General features: G+C 40.1%; 2 protein-coding genes across 2 annotated transcripts in view; both read right to left on the reverse strand.

Moving 5' to 3' along the window:
* The window catches only part of esrrd (estrogen-related receptor delta), an 8,352-nt gene extending 2,595 nt beyond the window's left edge, over positions 1 to 5,757 (reverse strand). The window contains exons 1-6 of the mRNA XM_041236282.1: positions 5,603 to 5,757; positions 4,485 to 4,900; positions 2,748 to 2,864; positions 2,020 to 2,130; positions 1,389 to 1,550; positions 482 to 751 (exon numbers count right to left, since the gene is read on the reverse strand). Coding sequence (XP_041092216.1) covers positions 482 to 751; positions 1,389 to 1,550; positions 2,020 to 2,130; positions 2,748 to 2,864; positions 4,485 to 4,900; positions 5,603 to 5,661 — 1,135 coding nt within the window. The 5' untranslated portion in view covers positions 5,662 to 5,757. The remainder of the gene's footprint in view (positions 1 to 481; positions 752 to 1,388; positions 1,551 to 2,019; positions 2,131 to 2,747; positions 2,865 to 4,484; positions 4,901 to 5,602) is intronic.
* Positions 5,758 to 9,353: 3,596 nt separating this feature from the next.
* Positions 9,354 to 12,053, reverse strand: part of LOC121304832 (latent-transforming growth factor beta-binding protein 4) — a 61,727-nt gene continuing 59,027 nt past the window's right edge. The window contains exons 33-35 of the mRNA XM_041236241.1: positions 11,647 to 11,930; positions 11,099 to 11,248; positions 9,354 to 10,892 (exon numbers count right to left, since the gene is read on the reverse strand). Coding sequence (XP_041092175.1) covers positions 10,738 to 10,892; positions 11,099 to 11,248; positions 11,647 to 11,930 — 589 coding nt within the window. The 3' untranslated portion in view covers positions 9,354 to 10,737. The remainder of the gene's footprint in view (positions 10,893 to 11,098; positions 11,249 to 11,646; positions 11,931 to 12,053) is intronic.

Here is a 12,053-nt window from a genome sequence, read left to right on the forward strand (position 1 = left end):
AACCACAATGGATTGGAAACAAATATTACACCATTCCAGCAATGGCAGCCTGATCACATTGGGGACGCTGTTGTGCTACCATTGTCCTGTAGTGCAGCACATTGACGTCACAGTGCCACTGAAGATCATTTAGTAAGCATTTCAAATAGGAAATATCTACACTGCCGAGTTGCGTAGCAATTTTGTCCATTCCAGGTTTTAATACAAGCCACAGTGTGTAGCTTAATTGAACCAATTAAATCTCCATCCAGACCCTGAAGTAGTTAATGATATTCTTTCAGCTGTTAAACCTAGAGTGGAGTGGCCCTCCAGGATTGTGATTGGACAGCTCTAGAGTATAGGTAACAAGTGCAGGGGTGTCTTAAACTTATTGCAAAACCAGGATTGGATTAATCTGCTATGCAATGGGAGCCTTATTTCCACATTTACTTAGGTATATTGTAGTGGCACTTCCCATTGAAGAAGGGAAGGTAACTCTCACCTGAGTTGGCCAGCGCCATGGCTTTGAGGGTGACCAGCTCCTCCGGGCTGAGCCCCATCATTTGGTACTTGCCGATGAGCTGCTGCAAGGCGCTGTAGAGGTCAAGCAGCCCGGCCGAGCGGCACTGCCCGCGGTCCAGCAGGAAATTCCCAGCGAACACCAGCTCCTCCGTGAAAGCCAGCGAGCGAGACGCCACGGCCAGAACCAGAATCTCCATCCAGCCGCTCTGAAGCAGGGCTATCTGGTCAACCAGAGGCAGGCTGGGGAAGCCTGGGGCAGGAGAAGAGAAGGAGACAGTGGCAGTGGTAACATCTGTGGATTCATGCCTGTTTTGTGGTAAGCCTTTCCAGCTAGAAGCTACTTAGGGACGAGCGGAATGAGCAAAAATGTATTTTTTTGATGTAATTAATGAAGCTTCAATGACCTTCTTGAGCAGCCCCCCTGTTTTCCTTTCAGATTATCAGCAATGCTGAGCGAGTCCTGTTCAGGCCCCTAGCGGGAGATCCCAAGCAGCTTTGCAAAACATTAAATAACAGATTGGAATGAATACAGTCAGCCTGGTCAATAGAGCCCGCTCAATACGCTCCTCCGAGTGAGGTACTTTTAGGCTCTTAGTGCTGAATCCTACTCTTTTTAATACACATTGAGGGCAGGATGAAACTTTTATTGCTCACAAGCGATCTCCTCTATACAGTAGTGTGCAAATCTACACCTCAAGATTGGTCATTTATTGAGCATCATGTAAAGCTTTGGCGTTCTGCTAGAAATATATATAGGGCAGCTGGCTCATATATATATATATATAAAATTTAAAGCTGAATTCTATACACATTTTCACTTTATGGAACAGCATTTCAAAATTTCATCAAGTTCAGGCAAGTTGTTGCCAAGATGTGCAAAACAGTACCTGGGATGTGCTTTGCCCAGCCAATCACGATAAGCAGCTCTCTGTTGAGGAGGTCACACAGGGTCGTCAGGGTTTTGACGTCACTTTCTGGGGCTGCGGGGTCGGGCATGGCGAAGACAGGGGCGGGCTCCATTAGAAGGAGGTGAGAAATTACTTTGTTGCCTAGAAAACGATAAAGACATGTGATTAGTGCTGCAGAGGCTCATCAGGATAGCCTGAGCTGGGATTTAGTTTATTCCATTTATACCATTTGAAGGTGTCAAGAATTGGATGGAGAAATGGTGATACGCCCAGTCCAGGGCAGGCTTGAGGCATGGAGACTTAACTGTTCCCTCCCCACTAAGAGAAAGGATGCTGCCTCCAATCCAGAGCAGGTTTGAGGTGTGGAGACTGCTCCCTCCCTTCCTCGCCCCCCTAAAAGAAAGGGTGCTCCCTCCAATCCAGAGCAGGCTTGAGGTGTGGAGACTGCTCCCTCACCCCCCTAAGAGAAAGGATGCTCCCTCCAAGGCAGGCTTGAGGCACAGACACTGAACTACTAAGAGGGTGAGGTAGGCGTTGTACATGCTATGTAAAAATAAACAAGTAAAAAGCTCCTGAGGTTTTGGACTGCTGCAGGAATGTGAAATCTCACCTGCTGATCTGGCAGGCTTTGAAGAGGGTGTCTTTATGTACTGGGCTGATCCGGAGTCGATCCTTCTTTTGTATTTCTGACGGCCTCCCCTCACGCGGTCCATTCGGACTCCTGAGGGAAGAGAGGCCAGTCATTAACAATAGAAGGAGTAGAATAAAGCTGTCACTCCATCAAGGGGTTCTGGTCACATGATAAACCACAAGACAAACACCAGGATATAATACATACTATTTTTTTTCAACTCAATCAAATCCAATGTTTTTTTCACTGCTGAAGGATTAGAAGTCTAGTAAACATTTTACTGGAAAATTATGTTCACCATCTATAATAATAATAAAGAAGACAAAACAGAAAGACTTTGAGAAGGTGTTCCAATATATCATATTTTGCACTATATAGTGTAAGATAAATCTAGAACATTTAAACAAATGCTGCGGCAAAAATAACCATGTTTTTATTTGTTGCAATAATTGAACTTTTGGATGACTGTATGAAAGACTTGGGGGTGAACTATGCATCACAACTGATGCTGCTGCAAAGTCACTTCCAATAGGACCTCATTTGTTTAACGTGTCTTCGAAAGGATGGAGCAAGGATGGTTAAGTGACTTGCTGAGGATCACACACAGTGAGTCAGTGGCTGGGATTGAACTGGGAACCTCCTGATAACAAGCCCTTTTCTTTAACCACTGGAGAGCCAAGTCTACCGCCTGCTGAGAACTCTCTCACCTTCCTTCATCATCCCGACTTGCAGGCACTTCCTGAAGCGACAGGCCTGGCAGGATTTCCTCCTCCTCTTCGTGATCTCACATTCGTTCAGCACCGGGCAGCTGTACTCTATGTTACCTGAGCCAGAGGACAGACATGGAAAAAAATGATGCACAGAAACTAAAGCAAAATCTTTGGAGACAGACAGGTGAACAATGTCACGTGCAGAACCGAGTCATTTTAATGAGTGCTGTTTCTAAACAGTGTCTTTCAGTAACTGCTTTGCTGAGCAGAGGAATAATAACTGAAAGCTTGCTTTGTCCCATTGACTGCCATTGCCTGCCCCATTCTCATGGCTTGACGCTTTGGGTATTTCCACAGAAATCCATAGAACAGCAAGCCAGGCCAGATGTGGATATCGATTAGCACTGTATGCATACTCCCCAAATACTGCCTACACACCCCCTCACCCCACTCTGTTGAAATCTGTGGACCGAAAAAAGCATGTAATAGATTATTGATTGGACCTTTCTTGTCCATTAAATCCCAGACTAGTAAAGGTAGGGGCTTGCTCCTAGGCTACGTTATCAGTGACGTGTATCCGCTCCCTCGAACACGCACTCTTCTGCTGTGGAAAAAGCGTAAGGAGAGAAAGCCATTCAGTCCTGATATATCCATATTGGAAATTTGATTTCTGCATTACAGCGGTCTGATATCTGGGGCATTCACTCAATCTGCTGTAATTGATTATTGATCGCTTTATTAATTAAGAACACTTCAACTGTGTCCCCTCGGACCCTTCTCACAGGTTTGGCAAAGAAAAAGAATGTTCGGGTCAGTCTTGTCCTGAGCATGCCTACTGTGCTGGAGCTAGTTTCCCAAAGCAGTGGTAGGAAACAGTCTGCTAAATCCAATTCACTTCCACTGAAAATTAAAGATGTATCCTTTAATCATACAGACCTGCTGAGCGGATTTCTGCTAAACTTTATCGTTCTCTTAAAATATAGGGGTTTCTTTTAGATAGCTTGCAAGCTAGCAGCCTTGTGATGCCACAAGAAAGTATCCCACCCCATGACAAACATTACAACAATAAGTGGAGGGAACATGAAGCCACTTTTTCAGGAACAGTGACTTGAAACCTGGTTCCAGGAGACCTAGTTTGATGTTGCTGTATGAAACCCCAAGTCTCCCCTGGTGTGCCGCGCAGTGGCCTGAAACCCAGTCTCCTGAAACCAGGTTCCAAGCCACAGAGTGGTTTCGTGGTCTCTCAACTTAAGTTCAAAAATGCATTAAACGATACAATTGTTTTAGTATTACTACATTGCATAATGCATGTAGAACATAGGGCATATGACCACCTACTGCTGCAAGTACTGACAAGCAGGTTTCAAGAATGGGTTAAGTTCATATCTCATCAGAGATTAAGTTCGCAGAAGGCTGTACAATGCACAATATTTAATTGATATCAATATATTTAGATGGGCGACTGTTACACAAGTCTATCATGTTTAACGTAAGCAGTATTTGTGTAGTTGAAACCATTTTTAGATTGCATTTTTATATAACAGGAGTAATATGTAGGATTCTATATGGGTACAATATTACTGCAGTAGACTTATTGAAACAGTTGTCAATACTATAGTAAATATAGCATCACTGTTTCCTTCTGGGTGAACACAGAATTTCTACAGAGAGTTTACACTCTTAACAAATCTGTTTGGAGCTGACAAACACTGCTTGTATCGCCTTTGTAATTACCCTGGATGGTTCGCTTGAAAAATGCCTTGCAGGCTTCACACGAAGCGACCCCGTAATGATATCCCGACGCAAAGTCCCCGCACACCAGACAGAGCCTCTTGGATCCCGAGCTGAGCGCGGAGACGTAATCACACTTCATGAGCGTATCCGCAGCGGAGAGCTGCAGGGTCCGCCCGCCTCGGTATCGCGGCTGGTCGCTGCAGGAATCTGTCACAGAGCCTCTGCTTCCAGCGCTCGGGGAGTCAGGATCCAGCGATTGCACCCCCGAGAGGAGACTGTAGCCGCTGCTGTCGGATGAGCCCCCCGGGCTGAACTGAGTCGTGCTGTCAAGGGCGTACACCGGGCTGGCCGGTTCTGTTTTGAAGCAGGGCTCACATGATGGCGTAGGGTCTTCCATAGGCGACTGGCTTAGCAAACTAAGCAGTGAGAGAAAACAGAAACATTGCACATTTTTTCTCGGTAGTTTTCAAATTCTAAATGCAATACAAAGTTGGATTTTTATTTATTTATTTTTTTGGTTATAAAATTTGCAAGAAATGTTTAAAGGGCGCTGGAGCTAGGGGTTTGGCAGCACCCCCTGGCTTTGAATGGCTTCCATCATATAAAGGTGTTACAGTTTTGTTCAATGGCTTTCAGCAACCCCACTTTAAAAACTAGTTCCAGTGCCACTGCAATGTTTTGTTTCACGGTGCAAAACAAAATAGTTAATTTTATAAAATAAGTTACAAACAAGTCTTAAAATTACTTTACAAAAACAAACAGCTTACATTATCAATAAAATCAAAGCTTTACGATGATTACTTTATCAATAAAATGCTTTACGATGAAGTGACCAACACGTTGTTACAAATGTTTGCAAACTTGCTTGCAATTAACTTGTCCTTTATATATATATATATATATATATATATATATATATATATATATAAATATATATATACTATATATATATATATATCATTATTCTGATGTAACTAAATATGTGGATAAATACACCAATGGTAACCTTTGCCAGATACCTCTAGCTTCGTTTTCACATGCTGTAATAATAATAATAATAATAATAATAATAATAATAATAATAATAATAATAATAATAATAATAACGCGGTACTTACTTATTAGTATGGTTTAGAAATTGGAGATTATCTCCTTTGCAGAAACCCTTGGTATTCATGGTGTGAAACTCTGAATAATTCTTCACGCTGTCACTGTGTTAGTTAGCACTGCAGACAGCAGGACGCGAGGCTGCGAGAGAAAGGTAATGCACACAGGAGCTCAGAGCCGCGCAGAGAGCACGGAGGACACCAAGCTCCTTGTGAATATTAATCAGGACCTTCATATTAGTTGAAAGTGGGTCGGGTTAATACAGGAAATCCATACAGGTGATTCAATTGGTCTGGCACCTACTTTGGGGAATACATATTATACCTTACAATGTCTCAGTCGCCTTTAATAAATACTTCTTGTAACATTATTATTATTATTATTATTATTATTATAGAAAATAGCTCAAGTGGTATAGCAACATTGTTCAATATGATTTAGAATCCAGGCATGTGCAGTATTGGTTTGCCAGTTTGTTTACGTGACCTTGGGTGAATTTAGCTGCACAAAAGCTTCCCCCCTCCATCCTCAAAGCTTCATAGCCACTTTGTGAAACAAACAGCCATCCTCCGGCTTCAACCTGCAACAACAGAGGGTTGATAATCCCATCTGGAAGAACAGATTCAGTACAGTGTTTAAGACATTGTGATCTTGAGTAACAGATGTTTCATATATATTTTAAATGCATGACCTATATACAGTAAACATATATAGATATATCCACTAGTGTGCACATTTATTAGCAGACCTCAAGATTTGTCATTCATATCCTTTATATACCTACCTGCTTGAAAACCAGTCAGTAAGCAGTGATATAGAAACAATAGGCACTTGTGTGTGAAAATGTTAGACCACTTTGTAATTTAATTAGCCATCTTAAACAACTTCTAAAAAGTCTCCTGCATTTTACCATGTGTGGCTGTTTTCCCTTTCTCTTACCATTTTAAATTAATTGCATGTGTGACCTGTTAAAGTCATCAATTAAATTAAACAATCACTAATTTGCCTATTTTTACAATTGTCGGTTCCAGTGGTTTGATTTTACATGCACAACAAATCAAAACTACAATAAGCAATGGGGTGCTCTAATAAATGATTGGTCTGTATATGTGCAAAATGTGCATAACTCAGTTGCAATAATGAAAAGTCACCCATTCGTTCACCTGGGGCCATAGCCTCTCGACCCTCGATGTCAAAACACAAGCCCAACACAACCATCAATCACCAGGCCGGTGACAGCGACAGCAGCTTTAGTACAGAGACACGTGTATCAGCGTCCAAACTAATCAGCAGAAATCAGGACTGGTTTAAGGCGGAAATTAACTTTACCCAAAGCAACAGCCTCGAGCAACAAAAACTGCCTGACTCAGGCTTTGAGCAGAAACATTTCTGCCCTTGTTTTGGAAATCAATTTTAATCTTGCCTTGAATGCAATGTCATTTGCCTGCTGCAAAACCTTTTTTTTTTTTGTTTTGTGAAAAAAAAAAAATGCTGCATATATATATATATATATATATATATATATATATAATTTCTAAATGTGTAGCAGTTGAAGAAGTTAATTTAGGAAATGCTTAATGCAGCAGAATCTTTTCATAATCATTTTGTCACGAATGCATTTCCTTTCTAAAAAAAAAAAAAAAGGTTAGATGTTTCATGAATTTGCATAATTGATCATTATTTCCAAGTAGTTGGAATAATACAAGAGTTGTACAATCACAGCAGTGGCTTATTGCTTTGGAATTTATTTCCAATTGCTGTGTCTCCTAAACGGCATGTGAATTTTTTTTTTTTTTTTTTTTTTTTTTTTTTTTTTTAACTCATGAAAGTGGCCAGAAAAGAAAGACAGAAATAAAAAGAATAATTTATATTCGCCTTTTGTATTTCTGTTTTATCTGTAAACTTTTTGGAAGCCAGGCGTTTCTGATTTAACAGGTTCTAGTTCTTCAATGAGTAACACTCATTGAAGCATCAGTTCTGTTACTACTGTTTAAGACACATATCTACAAGAAGACACAATGTATCAAAACTGCAAAGCAATGGGGGTGCTGTAATACATTTGCACACTTCTGTATGCGTCCCACAAAAAAAAAAAAAACGTTTGTTTATATTACCCCTGTGGGAAAGCTTTGTAAAGTCTTGTCTGGGATTTGAACGATTGACATTGCTGATAAATGCTGTGGTTCCTTAATGCCCCTTCCTGGGTTTTTTTTTCCCCCCAACTTATGCTGACTATCTCAAGGAACATCCTGACCCAATTCTTGCCACACAGTTTGCACAATGAGGTGATGAGATTACTGTCTGGGCTGCTGAGTGGCACCTGCCTTGTTAGCATTAAACATGTAATCTCTTCAAAGATTGCTAGATGTCTTCAGCCAGGGAAGGCATGCATGCCACTCTCTGACCGGGCTTTGCAGCTTTGTTTGCACACACAAGCGACGGTTGAAATGAGTCCACTGGGTGAAATTTCCGGACAGTACTTAGAGCTGAGGGCTCACACGCAGGCAGAACACGCATGCAGCTCTTCTCATTGGAAGCTGTGGCTCATCAGTTGGAGACTCAAAAGCTTAGCAAGGGTTTGGTTACCCAACACGACATCTTGCTGGGAAACCTTAGTTTCAATAGACTGATTCAAACCCATGTACAGTTTGGCCAAAGGTTTTGCATCACCTTGTTGAATGAACAAATTTTGCTTCATAAAGTTGAGTGAAACCTACTGAATATATATATATATATATATATATATATATATATATATATATATATATATATATATATATATATATATATATATATATGAACATAATTTTGATATTTTATTCAACATGTCATCAAAGAAACTACAAAATGATTTCGCAAAAGTCTACTGGAAGCCATAATGGTAGTACAGCATTTCAAGTTAGATTTCAAAATGTCACGTTTTTCAATTAGTGTCCTTTTTTGTTACACATATGGGAAAACAAAGCGGTGTGCAATTCAATATGTTAACGTGATATTATTCAGCTGGTTTCATTCGACTTTACGAAGCGAAATGCGTTCGTTCTATAAAACTTTTGGCCAGAGCTGTCCTATGATAAGGTTACCCAGGAAGAGATGGAATCTGCAATCTGATATTCTGCTAGGCAGTGCAACCCGCCACAATGAATTAAGAACACGGGACAATTCTAATCAGATTACATGCTTCTGACTGGGAGGATTGGCCTACAGACTAGACTGACCCAGGGATTAAACTCACTGAGGGCTGTGCTTAAAGAAGGCAGCCTGGTACAGCAGCAGTCAGGGGGATATGTGAGCTCCTGTGGGGATCCCGGGATAGTTATAGTAATTTGGTGGTTGTGATTTTACCTCTTCAAAAATAATGGAAAAACTGTAGCTATGAGCTACCAGTTTCATGTTCTTTCCCTTTTTTAATGTCGTCTTTTTAATGTCTTTGCCATCATTTCGAGCCGGCAGACATGAGGGCAATCATAATCAATCGATCTGTATTTGTTATACAGTGCCTTTCGCGATCAATCAGCTCAAAGCGCCTTACAGATAAAGCATTAATAACATGAAAAAGAATTCAGAGAAACATCAAAAGATCATATGATTACAGTAAAGTATTATAAAAAATACTTTATAAAATATATATATTTTGTGTTAATAATAGAAATACAACCAATCAAAAAACTATTCTTTTTGGTTACTCTGTTTTATTATTTTTTCAAATTCAAATATACAATGCTAAAAAAAAGGATACAAAAGAAAAAAAATGATGAACTGTGTGCACAGATTTTGTATATATAAACACATCAAATTACAAACTTTAAAAAAGACAGAAAATACAATAGAGAATGTACAATTGTCCACAGAACGAGCAAAAAAAAAAAAAAGCTTATTCTGTTTGACACATACAGTGCATAACGTTATACATAGTGTTTTATGTGCTGAATATTATTCCGATTTCTTTTGAATCTACCTAAATCTAATCAGAATTTCGGGCGTACTGCAAAAAAAAAAAAAAAGACATTTTTTTTTTTTTTTTTTTTTCCCCATTACTTCCAAATCCTTAGCAACTTCTGAAAAAAAAAAAAAAAACATTTTAATAAAATATTGTTATAGCGCAACAAATCTCAAGTCAAACCAAAACCAGTAAATAATAATAATAATAAAAAATAATAATAAAATAAAGTTACTTCATCATTAGCTTAACGTCACTGTAAATCAAACTGATCTGACTTCATACACAGCGCAGGAGATCTAGCGGGGTCAAAGAATTGTCACAACAAAGTCAAAAGGATAGTTATTATGTTGCAGTAACCTTGGATTTAATCAAAGGAGGACATAAATAAATGAACTACTGTAGTTTTTGTGTTATTTGGTACTTGAAAGCTAGTGTAAGAGTATAGGCAATAGAACAAAGAATAAGAAATGTCATTTTCACTGTTTTTGTAACTGATTTTCTTTGTGTTGGTGTTAAAATGTTTAGTTCTGGTTGCCTGTCACAGATATATTTATTTCTGTTAATTATATATATAGTTGAATGTGAGCTGTTTAACTCAGAAGGAGACTTCTCCACCCAGTTTACAATAAAGTTAATATTAATAATTGAAGTGGAATTTAATTTGAAATACAAAATAATTTTAAGTCACATTGGTCTAATAAGTTCTACAAATTTCTCGCGATTCAGGTCACATTGTACAGTCTATAGGAATTATTATTATTATTATTATTATTATTATTACTACTATTAGTTTATTATTATGAACTTAATAAAGAATCCTCTTACCAATTCAAAGATAAAGTACAAAATGCTGGCATTTTTATTTATTGTTTCTTTTTTTTTTTAACTCAAGTTGTATATATATTCATACGGTACAAAATTCCTGCTTAATGTCATTGCAAAAGTGGAATTTATTTATTTTATTAAAAAAAAAAAAAAACTCATTTAAATATTCACAAAAATAAATACCTCCCTGGCCTGTTTATCATATCTGAATAAAAAATATACCTTGTTCGACGAACATGGTTGGAAACAGTTAAGTCAGAACTCTTTGGTGTGTGTGTGTGTGTGTGTGTGTGTGTGTCAGTGTGTGTGTGTGTGTGTGTGTGTGTGTGAGTGTGTGTGTGTGAGTGTGTGTGATTGAGTGTGTTACGTTCTCTCCCCTCACTGCCGTGGTCGTGCCGGGATGCAGTAATTGCGTTGTCTTGACATCACAAAGCCACGGAGGCACACACACTGATAGGAGCCGTCTGTGTTGAGACACTGTCCGTTCACACACAGGGTGGAGGGGTCGTCTGCTTCGTCACACTCATTTATATCTGCGTTCAAAAACAAGACCAAACCAAAGTGATTTTTCATGGCAGTGTGGCGATGTACCCTTATAAAATTTACCACAGTAAAAGCAGAATAAAGTACCCTATGCTTTACCAGACCTCTCTGTGCTTTACGATGCTTTACCATGCTTTCACTATGCTTTATCACACTGTGCTGTGCTTTTATTATGGGCAGGCAGTCCTGTGCGTACCTATGCAGGTCATCGTAGTCATGTCCAGGTGGTAACCATCATAGCAGTCACAGGTATAGCCCTCCGGCACGCGGATGCAGCGGCCATTCTCACAGCCGTGCAGTATCCCACACTCCTCCGCGCTCAGGCCCTCGTACGGCTCATATCTGCCTGCAAGAGAAACCGTGACAACCAGCCTCAAACCCCGGAGATAGCTCATTGACCTGAAGCACCGCAGCGCTCACACAGGTCCACAATACCACGAGTGCACAGCAGGCTTGGGGACAACTCCTGTTTTAAAATTCCTTTTTAAAATCAATTCCAAATTCCAAATTCCAAATTCCAGTTCCTTGTTCTTCAATTCCAACCCATCTTTATATACTGAATACTGAATCTGATCCACACTTGTATTTAAACCCCCCCCCCCCCCCCCCCCCCCCCCCCCCCACCTTATATTCCAGTTATGACACTTTACTATTTAATGTACAGAGCTTATTTTAGGCATCTGTAAGTAATTGCATACCAGTACAAAACAGCAGCACGCTCAGTTGCTCTAACAGCAAGCTTACTCTCATAGGTCTCTCTCCTGATGCCCCCCAGTGGCCGGTCACGGTACTCTGGGTAGGGAGCTGACTCTCTTGGTCTGTACTGCAGCCACGGGACAGAGGGCTCTTCTGTTTCAAAAGGGGGTCCTGCAGACTGGGGGCTCAGGGATCTGTACCTCCCTTGACGGGATTCATAAGAGGGTTCTACCAGAGAGTCCGCTCTGCCAAAGGGTGGTCTGGGCTCTGATTCGTGGGGTACATATGGCAGGTCAGGCTCGAAATCCCCCAGATCGTAGCTCCGGCCAGGGCTGTATCAAAACAATATAGTCACTATGACACGGATATATTACAATACACACATAATCTTAATAACTTGCAGTCTAAACTGGACAAATCTCAGGGCTCTACTGTTCTCTTGCATTTTGATGCTG

Source organism: Polyodon spathula, chromosome 40, assembly GCF_017654505.1.
Source record: "Polyodon spathula isolate WHYD16114869_AA chromosome 40, ASM1765450v1, whole genome shotgun sequence".
NCBI lineage: Eukaryota > Metazoa > Chordata > Actinopteri > Acipenseriformes > Polyodontidae > Polyodon > Polyodon spathula.